Genomic DNA, 23526 nt, shown 5'->3' with positions numbered 1-23526 from the left:
ATAGTTAAAATAACATAAAGTGAGATGAGAGATTTAAACCTAAATATATCAATAGGCATTAATTTAATAACTATTGATTAATTTTTATCTTACATTGAATTAACAATGATACTTATTTTCTTTTTATACTAAAAATCAATAAAAACGAAATCACAGAAAATTATAAATATAATAATGTAACTCAATGGGGGGAAGGGAAATATGTAATACTTTCACCAATAAAGAACTATTTTTAAAAAAGAAAACATTATAACTCAAAATAATAGAAAACAAGATTAACTAAAAGAACTACTATTGAATTCCAGGAATTTCTGTGGCAGGACATTTTAAAATTTAATAAAATATTACATTTTCTTAGCAAAAAAGTTTAAGTCAGATTTTCTTTTTTAACTGCTTTTCATGTTTTAATTAGAACTTCTTCTAAAAAATCATTTTATTTACAATTGCAAGTTTCTTTTTAACACATACAATGTGTATTATATGCTGGAATCAAATACCTGAAGGAGTTGGAATATTATGAATACATCCAGGACAACAGTGGAGAGAGTCATGAACAAAAACATCACAGTCCACACAGAAAACATTTTGGCACACAGTGCAATGATAGACCTGCAGTGAAAAGGAGAAAAGTAACTTTAAAAAGCAGTTTCTAAACGTAAGCATAGAATACCTAGAAGACACTAAAAGTGCTTTGCTCTTTTATAGCTCTTATCAAATTTTCCCCATCTACATTATTTCTTCCTATGTATTATATGTTCTCAAATCTAAGGTGACTATTTTTCCCCCAAAAATATTCCTTAGAAACAAAGAAATAGCTTTGTCTTTGAGACCTAAAGTCCCTTCTATATGGGACACTCTCAATTATTCTATTTTAAGTAACTATTTGGGGAAGACACAAGCTTGAAATTAGCACTAGTTTTGAATGCTTGGAGAGGTCATCTGACTTGTTCAATTAAAAAAGAGAAGCACTATGGGGGTGGGAGATGGAGTTGGAAGAGGGTATAGGGAGGATAAATGATGAGCAAACTCCTATCAGGTTATTCCTGAAGAAAAAATAAAATAAAGTAAAATTTTAAAAAAAATTTTAAAAAGGAGAAGCACAACAATATAACACAGATTTAGTTATTCCTTCAGTAATGACCTCACAATTGCAAAAGTTACATTACCCTTTTAAACCACTAAAGAATATGGCAAAAGACACATGTAAGACAAAAAGAAAAAACTCATTATTCTATTAGTATTAATTAGTAAATTATTTGCCTGTATAAAACTTTCAGAGCAGCATCTTACACAGATTCAAAAATCATTAAATCTTAAACAGCATAGAAGTAAAACCGTCAAATATGCCTTAGCTGGTTTGCTCAGTGGGTAAGAGCATCAGTCTGTAGACTAAAGGGTTCCAGGTTTGATGCCAGTCAAGGGCACATGCCCAGGTTGGCTCGATCCCCAGTAGGGGGCTTGCCAGCTGATCAATGATTTCATCACTGATGTTTCTATCTCTGAGCCCTCTCCCTTCTTCTTTGAAATCAAGAAAAATATATTTAAGAATAAACGAACAGTTCAAAAAGTGAGTCCAGTGAGGATGAAGCTACTGACATCAAAGAGGCATGTAAAACTTAATAAAATTGTTTGATGAAATGTGACAGTAGAATAAACAAGCAATCATTCCCACTAACATTTTATATAGTTTACTAGAGGCCCAGTGCATGTAATTCTTGCATGGGTAGGGTCCCTAGGCCTGGCCAGCAATCAGGGCCAATCAAGGCCTTCATTCCAAACTGCCTCCTGCTGGTCAGAGCACATCATAGCAAGCGACTGAACTCCCGAGGGGACACTGCATATTATCCTTTTATATATATAGATAATGCATAGTTTTAAATATGAACAAGCAACTAAATTAATAAAAATATCAAAACTAGAGAATTATCTATCTTACTTGTATCTTTATATAAGTTTATACATTCAAATTGGCCCCTTCCAAAATTTTTAAAAATATTTTCTTATTGGCAAAATGGGGGGATAACCTTTGACCTGTGGCCATCTTAAGTGGTAACTTCACTTCAAAATGTGTTATGACAGCGTTTAAAGCACAATACAGAGAAAAAATATTTACTTTTTCCAAACTAAATGCAGTTTAGCATGCAAACTGAAGGCAGTTTAAAGTACTATAAGATCTTTGTAGCAAAATTAGAATGCAGAATGACAAACAAATGTTTAAACTATTGTGTTCCATTTTATTTCTACCTATTATTATACTTCTGAGGAATAACCTGATAGGAGTTTGCTCTTCAATAATCTACTGAAAACTTATAATATTTCTTGTATAATACTTAATATTTAGTAAGTACATAAACTTACGTGTTGGTCTTTCAATTCCCCCTGACATCCATAACAAAATCTGAAAAAGTTTAAGAATCATTTTGTTTAGAATTAGCTCATTCAAATAGTTCAGCAAAAGCTCATTAGCAAAATTTTAATTAATAAGTAATCTTACAATTAATTTACACGACTTTTACAAGAAAGAGTTAAGAATACCAGTAATTTAAGAAATTCCATGGTAAATCCAGTCATCTAACAGTCAGCCCAAAATGATACTTTAAAATAAAAAAAAATTTACTTTTCTTCAAGAAGGAAGTTGATTCTAGAGATTTCAGCCCATGCATTAAACAGGAGGCAATATAAATGTGCAGATTTCATGGTTTCTAAAGGGAACTTAAAAATTACTGCAGCATGTTATCTATAAAAGTGGTTTATGCCACATGAACAGAATCATAAGTTTGGTTTTGATACTTTTGTTCCTCTTTGTATTCATCTGTACAGAATTTCCAAATTCAAAATGAGAAGAAAAGCTGTTCTGTACCAAATCATCTAAGCAATAAATGTTATATTTTAAAAGCAGAAAAAAAAAAAAAAAAAGTACTTTTATTTTCATCAAGGTTAAACATAAGATGCTTTCTCAATTGGGATTATACAAAAGAATTAAACCTTATAGAAAATGATTTAAGTGACTATTTTTCACCCCTTCCAAAGATATAGACAGCTGGTTCAATTCTAGATAAACAGGAAAGGAGTTAATTTATTATATATAATAGATGCTTGTAGGCTTAATTTTCAAGGAATGATTTTGAGTTAATAATTCTCAAAACTTATTACAAAAAAAAATAATAGTAACAGTTCCCTGCCTATCCACCCCACACTTCATTTCTAGTTCCCCAGAGATAACACCTTAAAAACTTTTGTCTGATAGTTACCTATGCTTATAGTGCTATCTTTTGGTTTTTTCATAGGCATTAGCTATAAAACTCTTACTATGGAAGATGAGGATTTAATTCTCTTTTAACCCTCTTGAACCAACAGCATGCACATGTATAACTAATGTCATTCTCAATTCTATGTAGTTAAATTATCTTAAGTAGAACAATATTAAATATTTAGTTTATTATGACTATATAAACATTCAGTTGAGACGTGTAATATAACTTTTCCTCTCTTTAAAACATTTTTTCCTCACCCTAACCAGTGTGGTTCAGTTGGTTGAGCATGATCTCATGCACCAAGAGATCACAGATTCCATTCCTGGTCAGGCCACATGCGTGGGTATGGGCTCAACCCCTGGAAGGGGGCATGCAGGAGGCAGTGGATCGATGTTTCTCTCTCTCACTTCCTCTCTCTAAAATCAATAAAAACACATATTTTAAAAATAATTTAAAAACATTTTTTCCTAGTTAATTATTATAGTTATTCACAAGCTTAGTTTTCTTTGGAATTGTCATTACCTTAGCCCCAACCTTTCCCTGAGAATACTAAAGATCCTCTCGTTATGTGCAAACATATAAGGAATTACATAGCTTTTGTCCTCTTGGTGACATATCTCCTGGAACATTTTGACCTTCTCCAAACTGGACTGACCATTCTCCACATGACACATGACACACAAGAGACATTCTGGAGTTTCCCTTTATCATCATCGCAGGCTTTTCCTTAGCCAATGTTGAATTAGATATTCCTTTCTCTTTCATTCATTCCCAGTTCCTCTGATGCATTTCTTTTACAACTACCTCAGAAAATCTCTTTTTGAGACCTTACAAGTCTAAAAACGTCTTTATTCTATCTACATTTAATTGATATTGTCTGGATATATAACTTAGGTTGCTAATAGTTTTCAGTATACATTTTGAAAGAAATTGCTCCTTGTCAGCATCCAATGTTACTGATGAGAAGCCAAATATTTTTAATTCCAGATTATGTGACCTAATTTTTCTTTTTCAGAAATGTTTGGATTTTGGATTTTGCTTCGTATGCTGAAATTTCACAAGTATACTTTAGTGTGGGTGTTTTCCTTCAATAGTCCTTTCAATCCAGAAAGTTTTGTCCTTTAGTAGTACAAAATGCCCTTGAACTCATTATCTTCTACTCTTCATTTGATCTTTTATTTTCATATTATTCTGACATTAGACCTTTTGGATAAATTCTCCAGTTTTACACCATGGAAATTAGCAAATGCTAAAAATCAGGGCTTTTTTCTTTGATCTTTTTGGAGAGCTGGTCTACTAGTATACCACACAGATAGGTTTAGGGATCTCCAGACTTCTGGAAATCCAGATCTATTTAACGAGCCATTTCAGTCATAACCAAGGCATTTTATCTTGTTTTTTAAAGTTAGGAATAATTTTGCCCAGGACAATACAACTAAAATGTAGTAACAATGTATTCAAACATTAACTTATAACATAAATTAATCAAAATGCATGTACCTTTCGCCATTATGTTCTTCTAGGGGAATTTCTTGAAAAGCATCCAAAGGAAATAAATGATGATAAGACCGTGCCAAATGGGGAGCAGACACCAAAGTAAGACCTGACATGACAGCAGAGAGACATATTAATAGCCCAAACCTCATAAAGACAATGGACTTGTATGCATGCATATAAGCCTAACCAATGGACACAGAAAACAGGGGGGTGAGGGCATGAGAGGGGAGTTTAATGGGGGGGAGGGGGAGATATAAGGACACATATGCAATACCTTTATCAATAAAGAAATTTTAAAAAATTAAAATTAAAAAATAAAAATAAATAAATAAATAAATAAGAATATGCTTTGTTCAGAAAGAGAATCAGGAAACTCTTCTGGAATGCCATGTTTGTTCTTAGAAATGGAATACTGACACTCAATAAAAAGTACTCTAGCCCAGCCAGGTGGCTCAGTTGGTTGGAGCATTGTCCTGTACACCAAAAAGGTTGTGGATTTAATTCCTAGGTCAGGGCACAACTTAGGTGGTAGGTTCCCTTTTGGTGGGGGCATACAGTAGGTCATGCTTCTCTCTCTCCCTGCCCTTTCTCTCTCAAATCAATTTTTAAAAATATCCTCAGGCAAAGACAGACTATGGAATCTTAGAGGGAAGGGGAGGGGTGGGAAGAGATCATCCAAAGATCATGTATGCATATATGCATAACCCATGGACACAGACAATAGGGTGGTAAAGTCTGGGGGAATGGGGGTGGGGAGTAGGTGGAGGGCCAGAAGAGGTCAATGGGGGCGGGGGCGGGGGGAGGAGAAGAAGAGGACATATGACTACTTTCAACAAAAAATAATTTTAAAAAATAAATAAATGAAATAAATAAAAAAGTAATTTATTTCTCTTCTCACATTAAATCTAGAAACATAGGCAGAGCTTAATATTTACATCTATTTTAATAGCAATATAGGTGAGAGGTTATTAAAAATTAGTTTGCTGAATCAATAAATAGTTGGTTTCTTACCACAGATTTTACATTCAACAGGAAGCTCACAATACTTTGCCCGACACTGAGGGCAGAAATAGCCTCCTAATGTAAGTCCTGGCTCAGTATTGCTATCCAAATGCCTATGGAAGAAAAACATTACCTTAAAAACATGATATATAAAGATGTGAAAAGTTAGAGCAAAAGGAAGTATGCCACCTTGATTTTAAAATCTTGAAGTTGTTTTATAGCTCACTTATGTTCATTTTGGGGGGTTTTCCTGTCTGCATTTTTGTTTTGAACGGTTTCTATTAATGTCTTTGAATTTACTGATCTTTTCTTCTTAGTGACTAATTTACTGTTAAATTTTTCATCTTACAAACTGTATTTTTTCATCTCTAGAAATCGGAATTGCCCCCCCCCTCCATTTTCCATGTCTCCTATGCTCATGTTCTTCTCTACTTTCCTGAACATATGGAATATACACACTTGTCTATCTTTTAACACTTTATTAATTCTGTCAATTGTGTTATTACTGGATATGTTTCTGTTCTATGATTCCCCCCCCCCCCCCCCCCCTTATTATGGGTATTTTCTGACTTCTTTGCATGCCTGGTAATTTTTGACTGGCTAAAGACATTGTGAATTTTGCTTTGGGGTGGTGGACTTTTTTGCATTCCCTTAAATATGGTAGGCTTTTTCTGAAATATACGTAAGTAACTTGGAATAGTTTGATCTGTCCAAGACTCGCTTTTAAGTTTATTAGGCTGCCCAGAGCAGCTGTTAGTCTAGTGTTAATTTGGTTCCATTACTGTGGACTGTGTTCAATGCTTATTATGTTAAGAGGTCTCTGCAAACTGACTGGTGGGGACATAAACTATTCCCTGCCCCGTGTGAGCTCTAGGGATTGTCCTGCCTGCTCCTGCCCACTGGCTCTTCCTATAGCCCCAGGAATTCGCTCACAGTGACTCATGGGGAAGTCCCTATAGATCTTGAGAGCTGTGTAAAGCTCTTCACTCTCTAGTACTCTGTCCTACGAAATAACAGCCATTTCAGCCTCCCCAATCTCTGAGCTTGGTTTCTTCAACTGAGCAAGACCTCCAGGCTTAGGGGGTTCTCCTTCCCTATACTACTGCCTGTAAATTCTCTCTAGACAATGGACTGCAATCATAGGGCCCATATCTTTTGTTCCCCCTTTTTTAGGGATTCTTATCTGCACTACCTGTTTCCAATATCGAAAAACTGTTGTTTTATATATTTTGTCTGGTTTTTCTGTCAGGAAGCAAGAGGGTAAATCCAGTCCCTGTTACACCTTTATAGCTAGAGACAGCAGTCTTTTTTGTAATATTTAAAAATTACTTTCTTGCTGAAACCGGTTTGGCTCAGTGGATAGAGCGTCAGCCTGCGGACTGAAAGGTCCCGGGTTCGATTCCGGTCAAGGGCATGTACCTGGGTTGCGGGCACATCCCCAGTATGGGGTGTGCAAGAGGCAGCTGATTGATGATTCTCTCTCATCAATGTTTCTAACTCTCTATCTCTCTCCTTTCCTCTCTGTAAAAAATTAATAAAAATATATTTTTTAAAAATTACTTTCTTAAATGTACTCGTACTTTTACCATTAGATAAAATGTAAAGCTCCAAAGTTAAAACAAGGTTTACTCAGAAAAGTCTATGAGCTATCTCTTTGCCTTTCTCCACACACCTAGGTAAACAATTTTCAGTTTTCCCTTTTGATTTCCATTACTATTTTTATTATTAATATAAGCAAGTAGGTATATCTACTCTAATTTCCTCCCTCTCTTACATAACTGGTATACTATACACTTTTCTCTACCTTGTTTTACTTAGTAATATATCCTAAATATTACTGCATAGGTGTATAGATAGTTCTCACTCCTTTTTACAGCTACATAGAATGTAATCTTTTACAAAAGCAGTTAAATGTCAAGCCCATCCTTTTCATTTGTAACTTACGAAGGGAATTAAAACGATAAAACATCATCACTGACAGCTTCAGGTTTGTACTTACACCATGCTGAAAGAGGGCTTTGCATCTTGATCAGACAGAGAAGCAACGGTATGCTGAGGAAATCCTTCATAGAAAAAAATGTATTACTTATTTTTTCCAAGCAAATAACAAAATTCCAGGACCAGAAACTAAAAATGTTCCTACCACAAAGACCACAAAGTTGTACACAAGTCCTCTTTCCTGCCTTTAGGTATGTTTAATATAGCATGGTCAAACTTACTGTAATTCCAGTTTACAAGAAAAATTAAAGTGGAGGAAATGGGAGAAGGATCTGTCCATACATATGGCCTCAGATTCTCAAATTCGTATCTATATTTTCTAATAACAACACATACTGCTTTTTAAGAAGGAAATGTAATTTTAAAATAGTTTCTGGCACAATAGAGAAATCTGTTGCTTAATCTACTTTGACTTTAAATAAAAATATGTCTCTGTTTAAAATTTTGGAATGAGAGAAACCAAGATGGCGGCTGCCTCACACAACAATTTCAAAACTACAACTAAAAGACAAAACGGACACCATCCAGAACCACAGAAAAGCTGGCTGAGTATAAATTCTACAACTAGAAGGAAAAAGAAAAGCAATTAAGACTCTGAGGAGCTGCAAAAGGCTGAGGTACGAAGACATGTGTGCAGAGAAGGCAGGCAACTGAGTACTGGCTTTCTCAAGAAGGAGGGAGACAAAAGCTCCTGACTACACTGAACTTCAATTCCGGGCAAGACTCTGGAGACCCAGAGTCACACGGGGTGAAACTGGACTGTCAGGAAAGAGAAAAGCACACTGAGACTCAGAGGAACTGCAGAAGGCAGAGGTCCAGAGGCGCATGTGCGGAGAGGGCAGGCAACTGCGTATGCCACGGGCTTTCTTAAGCTGGAGGGAGACAAAAGCTCCAATACATCTATCAACAATTGAATCTAAAAATCAAGTGAGTAAAAAAATCTGAAAAACAGAATAAACTAGTAAATATAATAAAATCAGGGGCATAGAAAGGGAGTGGACTGACAATTCTCAGGGGGAAAGGTGTATGGGGGATGCAGGAAGAGACTGGACAAAAATTGTATACCTATGCCAAAACCGGTTTGGCTCAATGGATAGAGCGTCGGACTGCGGACTGAAAGGTCCTGGGTTCGATTCCGATCAAGGGCACGTACCTTGGTTGCAGGCACATCCCCAGTTGGGGGAGTGCACATCCCCAGTTGGGGGTGTTGAGGCAGCTGGTCGATGTTTCTCATCTACCACCTTCTGTGTCTTTTCAATTTGTATGACACAGCTTTGATCAAACAGTACGGACGGTTTTGTAGCTTATTTGTTAAATTTCCTAGTATAAGAATTTTTCTATAAATACAGTGTCTTTATACATTTCACACTGTGACAATAAAAGAAAGCCAGTAGTGTTCTCTGAGTGATAGGACTACAAATGGTTTTAATTTTCTTTTTCTATCTCTCTCTTTTCCAAAATTGCTTCAACAGCATAATTTTCTCTAATTATAAAACATTTGAGTTTAAAAAATCTTAAATGTTAAAATCTTTTAACATTGTGCAAATGAAAATAGAAAGCCTATTTTAAGCCAAAAAAAAAAAATATATATATATATATACACATATATATATGTGTGTATATATATATATATGTATGTGTGTGTGTGTGTGTGTGTGTGTATATATATATATATATATATATATATATATATATATATATATATAAACCCTTTGCACTCCGCTGTCCCCTCTCAGGGGACATTGGAATTCTAGCATATCACTCGGATGTCCCCTCTCAGGGGACACTGCAGTTTATTAGTGATTACGGGGAATTGAGTTAAGTCAACGCACGTTTCGCAAAGTAGCGTCGAGTAGCTGGTAGCCAATGTCCAGAATGGTTCGGAGTGCAAAGGGTTAAATGTCTATTTTAAAATAAACACTTACCCATACGAATCAGGGAGCACTCTGAACTTGAGCTAGCAGGAGGAGGACTAACATGATGTGTTAGCAATTCTTTGTAATGGCTTTCATCTAAAATAACATGGTATGTGCCTAACAAGATAAAAAGCAAAATAAAATAAAATCTGCTTTCCAGAGAGAACAATGAATTATATAATTTCTATGTATTTCTATAAAAACATTTGTTAAATTATCATTTTTTCAAAAATCTTATTTAAATAGTATCTTTACTTATCTTCTCTAGGAATAATTATAATTACAATTTAAAGTCAAGTTGTAAGATCTTTACAAGTTATTACATCTAATGAAATTTCTAGCTTTTCAAGAATTATACCGCCTCTGCACACTGACATAATTTCTGAAAATTCCTTGCATTTTGAGATATCAACAGAATCAATGATATATTTAAAATGACTACCCATATTTTAGACTTCAGGACAAGAACTGCTTAATTAAAGCTTAAAAACAGGCTAAAACATCGTAACTTAAGTAATAGCTTGTTACTTCTTACATAGTAATTATGAGTAAATATTGAAGATTCTAGATACATACCACCAGTTTCACGAGCAAGGACAGTGCAAACCCGAACCTCTGCAGACAATCCGATAACAGACACTCTAATTTTAGCTGTCTTGAGGGTCTTCATAAAATCCAAGGAAATGGATGGTTTTGGGGGGAAGAAAAAAAGAGCATTGAACAATTAATGTTTAAAAAATAAATAGAATACTTTGAAAACTTGTAATAAATTCACTACAGAATTTTCTTTAGAGTTGTAATTTTGGTTGTGATTACATAATTATTGTATCTACCTTGATTAGGTCATAGATATTAGATGGATCACAAGTTGTGAGGCTGCTAAAGATGATTAGAACTTCTCTACTTGTATGCCCAGGCATGTGTCTAAACAAAGATAAAATACAATCCAATTAGGTACAACAAATTACACCATTGAAAAGTTTCCCCAAAATGGACAGTATTCATGGTTTATAAATTTAGACTATAGAATATCTCATTTGTTTCAATACTGCAAAAAAAGGAATTGAAAATTACCTTAAGTTTTGGGGATAGAGATAAACAAGACTGACAAAGGTTCTTGACATCATGAATCTTATATTCCAGGAGATTAGTTTCATACTAAATTTAAAGGGTACATTAGAAAGTACAATAATACCATATGGATCAATTTTAAGATGTATACATGTGGCTTGATAACAGTAATGTACTTTTAAAGTTCATTTTTTAAAGTTCAGGGTGATTCAGAGTCATAATTATCATTATAAACCTTAATTTTTATATACCATTTAATTAAATGATGGCTTATGGACTTTTAAGATGTAATAAGCAGTCATCCCCTATACTAAATAGAGATTTCTATGCTTTTAGGAGCAATTTTATCAGTTATTTATAGCCTACCTGCTTATATCTTCCATATTAGGCCCTTAGCTTCACTTGTGGATGCTGCTACGGTGCCTACCTTTTTTACATATATTACTTTCTCATCTACTTTGAAACTAGAATAACATCTATTATATAAAGCTTTAAAACCTGAGTCAGGATAGATTAGCCAGGGACAAACTATATGAGCTTTAACTATACTGAATACTTCCTCTTGGGTCTAAGTTATATTCTATATAATTGAACTTGTTGGAAAAGAGTGCTATTGATTTACAGATTACAAAATCTATATATTTTTTGTGCACAAATCTGTGCACCGGGCCTCTAGTAAGCTAATAAAAGGCAATAAATATACAACAAACTCAAATTATTACACCACATTGAATTCCATATACAATTAATTTTCAATAAAATAATTCAACATTTCTTTTGTAATGCTAATGTTGCTACAATATTAATTATATTTTTCTAAAACTTTACCAATTAAAACATAAAATAAACACCACACTAAACATCATAAATGACATTACATATTTCTCTTAATGATTTCATTATAGCAGGGTTTATAGAGATACATATTAACATATTATCTTTTCAACAACTTTTCCAAAACACTTTGAGGTCAAATATGTAATAAATATAAAACACTAACTTTAGAGTTTGCATAGCCATGTCTAAGGAGTTATAAAGAGATGGCTCTCCATGGCAGGTCATATCTACAGCTTTCTTCAAAGACGTTATGTGTTTTCTAGGGTTTCCTAAAATAGAAATGGAATAATTTACTTTTATTTATTTTTAATTTTATTTATTTTAGTTACGGATTACATTCAATATTATTTTGCATTAGTTTCAGGCGTACAGCATAGTTGTTAAGACAACCATATACTTAACAAAGTGTATTCCCTATTAATTTACTTTTAATAAATTTCTATTTACACATGGAATTTATGTCTCTCCCAAAATTTACATATTTATGTTAAAGAACAGAATCTTTTCAATTTATGTTTTTAGCAACTTGCATTTATGAGAGATGTTTGTTATATAGTCTCACTTCACACTAAAAAAAATACAGTAAGTCCACACTAATGTCGTTGATAGGTTCTACAACTTTAAACAAAAACAATGTAAAACAAGACCAACTTTACTAATTGATATAAATAAGAGTTAAGTTCCTACAGCCAAGTAATACAAATAAAAGGGAGGACAAATTGCCCAATTCTTTAGAATGGCTGACAAACACATTAAATCATAAAGAAGCTGATATGAACAAGTCAATGACCTTGTGTCAAAATTTTATTGCTAGTGTTTCCTTTTTTGTTTAAATCCTCACCAGAGGACATGCTTAGAGAGAAGAAAGGAGCGAGAAAGAGGGAAATATTGATGTTAGAGAGAAACATCAATTAGTTGCCTTCCTCACATGCCCTTACTGGAGATCAAATCCACGATCCAGGTATATGCCCTGACCAGGAATTGAACTGGCAACCTTTCAGTGCAGAGGACGACACTCAAACAATGGAGTCACTCCAGCTAGGCGGTGTTTTCTTCTTGATGCTATCTCACAAATGATGAAATCTGAGATTCAAGCAGTGTTTCCCAAACTTTTGACATATGTGTACCCCTTCTATAATTTATGTAATGCTGAGTAACCCTCGCACTAATGAGAACGCAGAATTAGGGGCAGCTAAGCACAGTGCAGTGCATATCCCCAACAAACTCCGGTGCAACCCGTACCCCCACCAAACTCTTCCCGTACCCCTGGGGGTACACGTACCACACTATGGGAAACACTGAATAGAGTATTCTTCGGACATTTTCTCCTATTTTAACAGTCTTCATATTAAATATTGATAATCAAAACTCACCGCATGGCCAATGTGGCTCAGTGGTTGAGCACTGACCTATGATGGTTTGATTCCTGGTCAGGGTACATGCCTGTGTTGCGGGTTCGATCCCCAGTGTGGGGCGTGCAGGAGGCTATTGGTTAATGATTCTCTCTCATCATTGATGTTTCTATCTCTCTTTTCCTCTTCCTTCCTCTCTGAAATCAATAAAAATATGCTTTAAATAAATAAATAAAAACAGTTCATCTTAGCCCTGGAACATACCCAGGTTGTGCGTTCAATCTCTGATGAGGAAACAACCAATAATGTCTCTCTTTTTCTCTCTCTCTCAAACCAATTTAAAAAAACCATATCCTGCCGGGACCGGTTTGGCTCAATGGATAGAGCGTAGGCTTGGGGACTGAAAGGTCCCGGGTTCGATTCCGGTCAAGGGCATGTACCTTGGTTGCGGGCATATCCCCAGTGGGGGGTGTGCAAGAGGCAGCTGATCGATGACTCTCTCTCTCTCTCCCTTCCTCTCTGTATAAAATCAATAAAATATATTTAATAAATAAATAAATAAATAAAACCATATCCTTAGGTAAGAATTAAAAAAATAAAGATACACACACATACACACACACACAAACAGTTCATCTTTGATACCAAATTTAATAGAGAGCATACAGAAGGTCTAATTTTACTTACTAGGCAACCTTTTGAATAGGGTTACAAGGCTGAGTAAATAAAGCCAATCCTTGAGTCCTGTAAAGGTAATTTTATGCATACCTGAGAGTTCTGTCAATTTTTCAGCTCTTTTACTCTTTGTCACAATAATTCCAATCTAAAAATAAAAATAAAAGGGATTATTAATTTAATAAACTACTTTTTGGTAAGAATGTACATTAACATAAATTAGTAATTACAAAAGGAGTAAGTAAAATGTGTGAAACCTTTTTTCATGATGCTTTAGACATAACTTTACCTATTAGTTCACTGTACATAATTTAACTTTTAGAGCTGTCTTGTCTTTCATTGACAAATATACTAAAAACTGGTACACAGTCTGAATCACTTAATAATTCATAGAACAGATGTTCTAAAATGTTTTAAAAATAAATTCTATTTGGTAGTAATATCAGGAATCTAATTCTGAATTCCATCACTTATTTACATACCTGACTAATAGGATTTTGATCAAAATATTCCTCTACGAAGTATTCCAACAACTGTTCAAATAAAACAAAAGGAAATTCCAGGTAAGAGCAAAATAACAACCACAGGGAACATATTTTGGGAAGCCTATTTATCAAGCATGATTTTTAAGTTATTAAATTTTCAAAAAATGTTCATTAGTAAAAATATTAAGTAAAAAAATGATAAAATTTAGCTCTGGCCAGTGACTCAGTTAGAGTATTGTCCCAAACTCCATAAAGGTAACAGGTTCAATCCCTGGCTGGGGCGCACACATACGGTTAACAACCGACTGCTGTTTCTCTCTCACATCGATGTCTTTCTCTCTTTCCCTCCCTTCCTTTCTCTCTAAAATCAATACAAATATATCCTTGGATAACAATTAAGTAAATAAAATGTCTGAGCTTTTTTCTCTGGAGTTTTTTAATTAATATTTTAAGATTGTGATTGACCGTGGTAACTGAACTGAGGATAAGGGGGGGACTACTATAATAGCTATTTTAGGTATCATTTTCTAAATGATCTGGTAGCACTTCTACATAGTTATAGTTTGTATTAACCCAAAAGAAAAAGAAAAAAATATTTATGTAAAAAATTTTCTTTTACCTTTAAAGTACACGTCAGTCTATTCGGCTTTAAATCTTGGTCTTCCATTGTTCTTGATCCATCCACGACCACATAAAGATGGCGCATCTACAAAAGAAATTACAAAGAAGGACAGTATTCAAAGACTTTTTGACCAAGAAGTAAAAATGGCATTTAGTACTCCATAGTCTATATATATATTTTCTTAATATGTTGTTTTAAAAGGTTTGTTTATTCTATCAAGCCAGAATGCTTCTTAACCCCAAAATAGTTCTATACCAGTAAAAGAAAAAATAACATACCATTCCAAGTCGAACTTGTCCATGGTGCTCATATACTCTGTTAAAATTATGCAAACATTTTAATGGACTACCATATACTGCCCCCCAAAATCAACACAATGCTTCAACTAACCTGCATTTATTTAGTAAATTATTAATTTATGAAAGCCACATAATTATAGGCATTCTGGATAGTCTCTAAAGACCCGTTTCCCTGCAGAGGTACTAGGTTGCTGGTTCCTTCCCCCTGTTCTTGTTACAGGTCAGATTTCTGGAAACATTGGTGACATTAAGTACTGAGGAGTGGATATAGGTGCACAGAAAAGCTTAAAGAAATATATTTTAGCTTTTGTAACATACCTACAAAAAAGTTTACATACCTTTTTCTCTTTGCTTTGAAGAGAATGTCTTCTATTGTAGCTTTAAGTGATCCTGACTCATCTTCTTTAAGAATCTCCCTATAAGCAGTAATTACTTGTTTAAAAAGATAAGCTAAAAATTTATTAACCCAACAGAAATGAAAACATATGTCCATATAAAGATCTGTATGTAAATGTTCACTGGTGCATTATTCATAACAGCCAAAAACTGTAAACAATCTAAATGTCTACTGACTGATGAGTAGATGAATAAAAATATGGTATAACAATAGAATACTATTCTCCAATAAAAAAGAATGTTATTGATATATGCTACATGAATAAACCTTGAAAATAGCATTTTTTTTTTAAATTGATTTTAGAGATAGAAGGGAAGAAAGGGAAGGAGGGAAGGAGAAAAATAGGGAAGGGAGGAAGGAAAGGATGATGAGAGGGAAGAAGGAAGAGGGAAACATTTATTTGTTGTTCCACATATTTATGCATTCATTGGTTGCTTCCTGTTTGTGCCAACCCAAAAACAAACCTACATCCTTGCCTGGCCGGTGTATTCAGTGGTTAGAGCATTGGCCTGTACACTGAAGGGCCAAGGGTTGCATTCCCTGTCAAGGAAGGGCACGTACCTGGGTTGCAGGATCAATCCCAGGCCCTGGTCAGGGCATGTGCAGGAGGCAATCAATTGATGTATCTCTCATACATCAATGTTCTCTCTCTCTCTCTCTCTCTCTCTCTCTCTCTCTCTCTCTCTCTCTAAAAAAAAAAAAAAAACAGTGGGAAAAAATATCCTCGAATTAACAAAAACAAACAATAACAAAAAAACCTGCAACCCTAGCATATCAGGCTAACACTCTAACCACCTGAACTACTGGCCTAACAGGAAAAACAGTATGTTAAGTGAATGGAAGCCAGACACAAATGACCACATATTTTATTATTACATTTACATGTCATGTCCAGAAAGGGCAAATCTATAGAGACAGAATGTAGATTAGTGGTTGGCTAGGGCTAGAGGTATAAACTGAATTAACTGTAAGTGGGCAGAAGGGATCTTACTGGGGTGGTAAAAAATGTTCTAGGATCTGACAGATAGCTCAGTTGGTTGGAGCATTATCCCAATATAACTAGGTTGCATTCGATCTCCGGTCAGGCATATAAAAGAAACAACTAATGAATGCATAAATGAGTGGAGCAACAAACTGATGTCTCTCTCTCTAAAAAATTTTTAATGTTCTAAAACTGGTGGTGGTGAATGCACAATTTTCTAAAAATCACTCAGTTACACACTGGAAACAGCTCAATTTTAACATTTGTAAAATATACTTTAATTAAGTTGTAAAAAAAAATGTCTAAAAGATGCCTAGCTGGTGTGGCTCAGCAGTTGAGAGTCAACCCAGGAACTAAGAGGTTGCCAGTTCCATTCCCAGTCAAGGCACATGCCCGGGTTGTGGGCTCAATTCCAGTTAGGGCCATGTAGGAGGCAGCCATCAATGACTTCCTCTCTGTTTCTATATCTTTATTCCTCTCCCTTCCTCTCTCTCTAAAAATCAATTTAAAAATATTTTTTAATGTATAAAAGAGAAAAGAGACATTGTAATAATGCTCTACTCACCATGTTCTTTCATAGCCTCCTTCCCATCGCTTAGTTTTTTCAGGTTCTTCATCCATTTTTTCTTAAATGTATTATATTATTCAATATCCTATAAAAATCATTACATTATAAATTTCCTAAAAATATTTTTAGGAATTACATTTTTTATACAATTAAATCTGAAAAGTAAAGAGGGGGAAGTAAACATACAAAGTAAAAAAAAATCAGAATGCAAGTTCATCTTATATTCTTTGAAATTTATTCAATACTTGTTGTTGGGTGAAAATACTTTACAAAATCCTCATGGAACTTTTTCCCATCCCCAAGAAATACTAAAAATATTTACACACAAATTTGGCATCAATAAAAGTATCTTTTATAATTTTTAAAAAACAAATATGCATTATAGATGTGTCATAGGACTGTACCATGGATTATGAGAAGTGGGTACGGTGTAGATAAAGTAAGATTAGCTACAATTAATGATTATTACTATAGCTGAGTGATGGATATGGTGATTTATTATACTACCCCTTCATCTTTGTGTACATGTGAATTGTTTCATAATCAGGTGTTTATATGAAGTTTATTATTTATAAATGATAAATACTTATGGCTCATAATTCAAAAAATGAAACACTATTAAACCTACACAGATCTCAACTATTAAAAGGGAAAAAAAATAGTAATTCAATAAATAGGTTTCATCTGTATGACTGGATGAAGGATGGTTGTTTTGCTTCTTTATTCATTTCTGTATTTTCAGTACAAACCTTCATTTCTTTAATAAATCAAGGACAAAACAGGTAGTAGGGGGAACCTATTAAGCATAACCAAGTAATAAACATCCCACCTCATCTACACCTCCACCCTCCCTACCCCACACTCATTCTCAGCCTCCTTTCTGCATAAATGAAGACTCGAAGGAATCCTAAGTGCCAGGACATTGAGGACAAAACAAATCCCATCGCTGGCAGAGCCAAAGATAGATTTTTATGATGAGGACCATAACCAAGACCTTACCTTCCTTTTATATTATTGTTTCAAAAACAGGTATTTAAGAATTTGAAGAACTAACCTATAAATGGACTTCTGGAATTAAAATCTATTGACAAGTTGTACAGTGTTTTTATGGCATCACTGTTTTCTATGGCACCTATAATAATTAGGTGTTATTTACTAAAGCTCGGAGTCTCTCACTGAATTAACCACTCTATGGCACTAAAAGAGATTCTTTTGTTTCAGGAAATCTGGTGATCCACTTTAACATCTTGAAGTAAAGAGAAACGATTTAATTCTAACTTCTGTAATTTTTTGACAGCAACGTTGATGGTCTTGTAGGTTTAATGTAATAACATAACATTACAGTGAATAAATTGAACATTTTGATTCTCCAAGCAAGTGTTTTCAATGTTTTTAAACTCAAATCCTTTGAAAAGTGGCTACTGGCACCCATCGCATCAAAATGTATTTTACTTTTAATTTCATACTGAATTTTCTGAAAGTTCAGAAACAAAGTGAGTTGAAACTGCAAGTGGGGACACTTCTGGCTCGCTGCATACAAGTAGGTTTGTTTTAATTCGAGCTGCCTGGGACGGGAAACTTCGGGCATAGGATACAGGTGGGAAGCTCCCCATCACTGCAGGGCATAGGATACAGGTGGGAAGCTCCCCATCACTACAGACGTTCGAAGGGAAGTTGGATGCTTACAACGCATCCCGGAGAAAAATGTGCTTGGGGACCCCTATGTCATCCAACTCTTGTAACTAACTTCCTCATATTCCATCTTCTTAAAATATCACTAATCTGTTTCCTGGGAATCCAAGCCCAGGAAAGCCCAGCGTTAAGCCTGTGGGTGTGCCTCCTGTCCCAGGAGCTCAGACAATCGAAGGTCTGCATCAAACACCCAACTCGTGAAGCTTGTGTCAGACCTGATCCTAGCCGGCGGTGAGAGACAGGCACGGGAGATCCCTGTCCTGTGTTTCAGGTGTGCAACTCGAGGATCAGTGGTTCGTAACTCTCTCTCTCGAGGCCTCACGGCTGGAGGCAGGTCTCAAACTCGAACCCAGGATCACCATTTCCAAAACTCGCGCTCTGCAGTGGGGACACTCCCCCAGAGGTTTCCCCGCAGCTCCCACCCAGAACTGCCCTCCTCTCCCTCACACTCCCGCACATCCTCATTCCCTAGGGCGCCGCTCAGCGCACTCGGCCTCCAGCCCGGGGAGTGCAGGCCCTCCTCGCCGCCGGCCTCCCCAGGCAGCCGGCCCCACACCCCCGATCAGCGCGGGCCGCCTCCACCCGTGGACTCACCGGTCCCGCCCGACGCTGCTCTGCCCGGAAGCCGCTCTGCCCGGAAGCTCCGCCCGATCCGCTCTAAGGGCAACTCCGAAGTCCTTCCGCCGCACGCACGCGGAGGCGTGGCAGAAAGGTTCCGGCCGCTTCAAGTGCAGGTGGTGGGAACCTGACGTTCCGGGGCCGCGGCTTCCCCCAGCTGATTTTGAGTGCGGGGAGCGACCTACTGTCCCCGCTTCCAGCTAACGAAGAGGCGACAAAAGCATCCTCCCCTCTTGCAAGGTTGGAGTCCCGATAGCTGTCGATCCAGGAACTGAGGAGCATGACTTGGTTTTATTTCTAAGGGTTGGCATGGTGAGAACGGCAGCAGCTAACCCGGGACCTGACTGTGCAGGTTTTCTGGGAGGCCTCCGCTGCTCCCGGTGTGCACGTGACGAATGTTTTATTGAACATACTTTACAAAATCCTCATGGGACTTTTTCCCATCCCCAAGAAAGACTAAAAATATTTACACACAAATGTGACACCACTAACTCTGGGCCTGATTACAGTGCTCACCACTGAGAAGGCAGCAGTGAAAAACGGACAGATATCCTTGGCTTCACGGGTTTCCTTTTATGGAGACGGTGGTCAAGAAAAACACACCCTATCAAGTGGTGATAGTGGCAGGGAGTGCAGTGAAGCCTGAAAGGAGGAATGGGTGGGCGTATTAAATGGCGTGGTCAGAGGAATTCACACCTGAACAGTTGGGCCATGATCAGAATGAGAGAGGGAGGTAAACCATGCTGCTCTTAGGGAAGATCTCTGCAGGTAAAGAGAGGGGCGAGTGCAAAGGTGGAAGAACAGTGGCATGTTTGAGGGGTGAACGGTGGCCACGGAAATCGGAGAGGTCGGTGGCTGAGACCATCCGGAGAACTTCTGGGGGAGGAGGATGGCTTGAACTAGCGTAGTAGGGCAGTGCAGGGAGTGAGAAGCGGGTGGATTCACAATATTGTCCTTAGATTGGGTGCGTTATGAACAAGGAACCAGTGATTCCAAACTCTTTTAGTTGAGCAACTGAAAGGTTGGAGTTGCAATTACTGAGAGGGTAAGGGATGGGTAAGGTCAGTTGTTTTGGAAAAGTTGTTTGAGATGCCTGCTAGTATATATGGAATTAAATACTACTATTTCCCACGCTCGAGTAATGGAGAAGCAAAGCAACCCCAGAATATTTTTTTTAGAAGGTTAGACCCAGGAGAGGAGGAGCAGAAAGGAACTATAGGGTCTGGAGCTGCTTTGCTTCCCCTTTGTCACCAAAATTATTTCCCCATGCGTTCTACACACTCAAAAACAAACTCAAACAGAAGCCATCCTGCATAGTAGTGGAATGAACAGACCTGGCTTTAATATCAGGCTCTGCCTGACTAGCTGGGTGACCTCAAGCAAGTCACCTATAAAATGGGGATACCTCCACCTACTCTATAGGTTTTATACATCACATAGTGGCAACATAACCAGAAGATGAGGTCTTATTGTCTTTAAAAGGGCGAGGGGAAATTAGCATTGATGATTTTTCCCACAGTGCCAGTCACCTTCCATCTTTGCCTCCCTCACATCTTTGACTCCTGTACAGGACTCATACACAAACACCACAATTTTTTTCTTTCCCTCCTTCCATTTTTCTTAAACCCCCTTCCTTCTTTTTTTTTTTTTTTTTATATATATATATATTTCATTGATTTTTTACAGAGGAGGAGAGAGCTATAATAGAAACATCGATGAGAGAAAAAGAAACATCGACCAGCTGCCTCTTGCACACCCCCTACTGGGGACATGCCCGAAACCAATGTACATGACCTTGACCGGAATCTAACCTGGGACCTTTCAGTCCACAGATGGGTGCTCTGTCACTGAGCCAAACCGGTTTTGGCCCCCTTCCTTCTTTCTATAAACTCCGTGCTTTCTTCTTTTTTTCTTTCCTTCCATTCTGATGGACCATCCTATTCCAAGATGGAATGCATTACCACACAATGAATGCATAACAGCCACAATCCCAAGCTCCAAGTTTCTCACTTAGGTTTACCACCCTAGAAACTTTTTTAATGTAAAACCAGGGAAAGAACAGAGGGCTCTCCAATAATTAAATTAAAGCATATTTGTGGAGAGAAGCCTGAATCATTCAGACTTTTAGCAAGTATAAAGTTACTCTCCTCTGTGCAGATTTTAGTTTTAGACTGTGACTCAAGTAGGAATGGTACTAAAGCAAAGCTAACAGAAATAAGCATAAATCCATAATCGTTGCCATAATTATGAGACAATATTCTTATCTTGTACAAAGTAGTATAATAAATGATCTCACCTAGCCAAATGTTTCACCGTATAAAACTAAGAGGCAACTATAAAGAATGGAACAATTTGTTCTTTGCCCGTTAGTGGTTGGGCACCATCCACAGTTAGAAAATTCCTGAACAGCTCAGCCAGTGGAATCAGGCCGATATTCAAAGTATGCAACCTCAAAGACTGGGAGAGGTGAGCCTGCCCACTCCAGTACCTTTAGATGGAACTTAAATCATTCAAGAGACTCATTAAAAACCTCCAGAATTTCTTATAATAGTACCTAATAATCCTTACCTTGATATGTAAACTCTCTTCTTTTAAGCATTTGTTCATCATTTATGAAGTCACAGTGCCAAGCCTAATGCTACAATTCTACAATCCAGAATTTAACCTGCACCCAACACCGATGAAGTACATAGGGGGTTGGGATAATACATAAACTTGTAAGACACAATTTGCTTTTAAAAAGTTTCACCTTCCGGCTTTGGGAATAGATGTAACTGGCCATACTTATTATTTACTTTCTGACAAGGACTGGTCTAAATTACACATTAACTACCTTCATCTAACTAGATTGGGTACAGATATCTTTCAAATAAGCAAAGCGAGACCCAGGAAGTAATTTGCCCAAGGTCACACACAAACAGCAAGTAATTGCTGGAGGGCAAAGCAAGACCACCTGCAGGAAAGAGCAAGCAGGTTCTTTGGCAGCAACTAAAGATGTTTTTGGAACACCCTTCCACAGCACGTGTGCCCGCATGACTCCCTCCTCCCCCCCCCCCCCACCCTGGTTCTGTATGCATGTTCTTTTTCTAACTCCAAAGTGACATTAATTTTAACACAGTGTTTCCTAAAACCTACACAAGATACTTGGCCATTTCATTCATGAAAACTAGTCCCTTTAGAAGAAATGTTAACAATATGAAACACAGGAGGAGAGGTGAGATCATCTTCCATCTAATTTATTTGTGCTTTCATACAAGAGTTATATGGTGAGTGTAAGCAGAACCATGAACTTCCAGGAGATTGAGTTTGAATTCTTATTTCTATGGCTGAGCCTTTAAAATGTCCACTTGGGATACTTCCAATCCCAAGGCTGAAAAATGACGAGTGTGTTTATGTTAGGGAACTCCCCTATCCCCTCCCCAGCCAACTGAATCTAAGATCCCTGCAACCATGACTAAAGAATTCTACCCTGACCCTTTAATACATGCATACCCCTCATTCAGGTAGTTATAGAAACTCAGATATTTATATGAAAATATTTCACATTATTATAAGTATTTAAAATGCACTGAAAATTAAAAAGGACAGAGCAACTCCACCTTATCCAACCTATTAATTTATTTAAAAAATCAAGCTAGAGTGGGAGTAGAACCTCATAATCAAAGATTCCTAGTTTAGCCAAAACCCATTTGGCTCAGTGGATAGAGCATTGGCCTGCAGACTGAAAGGTCCTGGGTTCAATTCCAACAAGGGCATGTACCCTGGTTGCAGGCACATCCCCAGTGGAGGGTGTGCAAGAGGCAGCTGATGGATGTTTCTCTTATTGATGTTTCTAACTCTCTATCCCTCTCTTCCTCTCTGTAAAAAATCAATAAAATATATATATATTTTTAAAAGATTTATAGTTTAGTCACTTGATAGAATGTGGCAATGGACCAATGAATCCATCAGATCATTACTTTATAGTAAAATGAGAAATGGTTGCAAATCGATGGAACTGTTGTAAGAAATTAAATATTCTGTGTATGTATGCGCGTATATAGAATGTAACTTTTACTATAAATACTAAGAGTTAAATTTATTTCAAAAAATACAAAGCATAAGTGACAAAACTAACACCTTTTATTTCTGGGTGATGGGTACAGGTAATGTTTATAGTTTCCTATATTTAAATTTTTCAAAATAAAGAAATAAAAATGTTGATCTCATCTACTTTTAATACAAAACACACATGTAAGGAAATCTTATGCAGTGAACCTTT

The 23526-nt window shown here is 36.5% G+C and overlaps 1 protein-coding gene across 5 annotated transcripts; it reads right to left on the bottom strand.

Annotated features, from left to right (window-relative positions):
• Nucleotides 1–237: 237 nt before the first annotated feature.
• Nucleotides 238–19617, bottom strand: GTF2H2 (general transcription factor IIH subunit 2). 5 transcript variants are annotated; one of them, XM_036408834.2, is made up of 16 exons: nt 19242–19615; nt 16953–17040; nt 15347–15424; nt 14988–15024; nt 14707–14793; nt 14085–14135; nt 13696–13750; nt 11739–11844; nt 10501–10591; nt 10244–10331; nt 9677–9784; nt 7753–7816; nt 5763–5866; nt 4755–4857; nt 2359–2398; nt 238–609 (listed from the first exon to the last, which is right to left on the bottom strand). In XM_036408834.2, exons 2-16 carry the CDS (start codon nt 17006–17008, stop codon nt 490–492), a joined length of 1188 nt encoding a protein of 395 aa, XP_036264727.1. In that variant the 5' UTR covers nt 17009–17040; nt 19242–19615; the 3' UTR covers nt 238–489. The 5 variants fall into 5 exon arrangements, with proteins under 5 accessions (XP_036264727.1, XP_036264728.1, XP_036264730.1 ...); XM_036408835.2 differs by lacking the exon at nt 19242–19615 and adding an exon at nt 18010–18448; XM_036408837.2 differs by lacking the exon at nt 14085–14135 and having other exon boundaries at nt 19242–19617.
• Nucleotides 19618–23526: the final 3909 nt, after the last annotated feature.

This window comes from Pipistrellus kuhlii, unplaced genomic scaffold (genome assembly GCF_014108245.1).
Source record: "Pipistrellus kuhlii isolate mPipKuh1 unplaced genomic scaffold, mPipKuh1.p scaffold_m20_p_4, whole genome shotgun sequence".
Taxonomy (NCBI): domain Eukaryota; kingdom Metazoa; phylum Chordata; class Mammalia; order Chiroptera; family Vespertilionidae; genus Pipistrellus; species Pipistrellus kuhlii.
The sequence above is the reverse complement of the archived record's forward strand: the minus strand, read 5'-3'. Positions and strand labels throughout refer to the sequence as shown.

What these genes read in the sequence shown, in the direction of transcription:
- GTF2H2 (XM_036408834.2), bottom strand. Translation starts at nt 17,008, where the DNA reads ATGGATGAAGAACCTGAAAAAACTAAGCGATGGGAAGGAGGCTATGAA. An exon ending in AAGCCCTCTTTCAGCATGGT is followed by an intron (nt 5,867 to 7,752) that starts GTAAGTACAAAC and finishes TTTCTTCCATAG; the next exon opens with GCATTTGGATAGCAATACTG. An exon ending in GAAGAACATAATGGCGAAAG is followed by an intron (nt 2,399 to 4,754) that starts GTACATGCATTT and finishes AAACTTTTTCAG; the next exon opens with ATTTTGTTATGGATGTCAGG.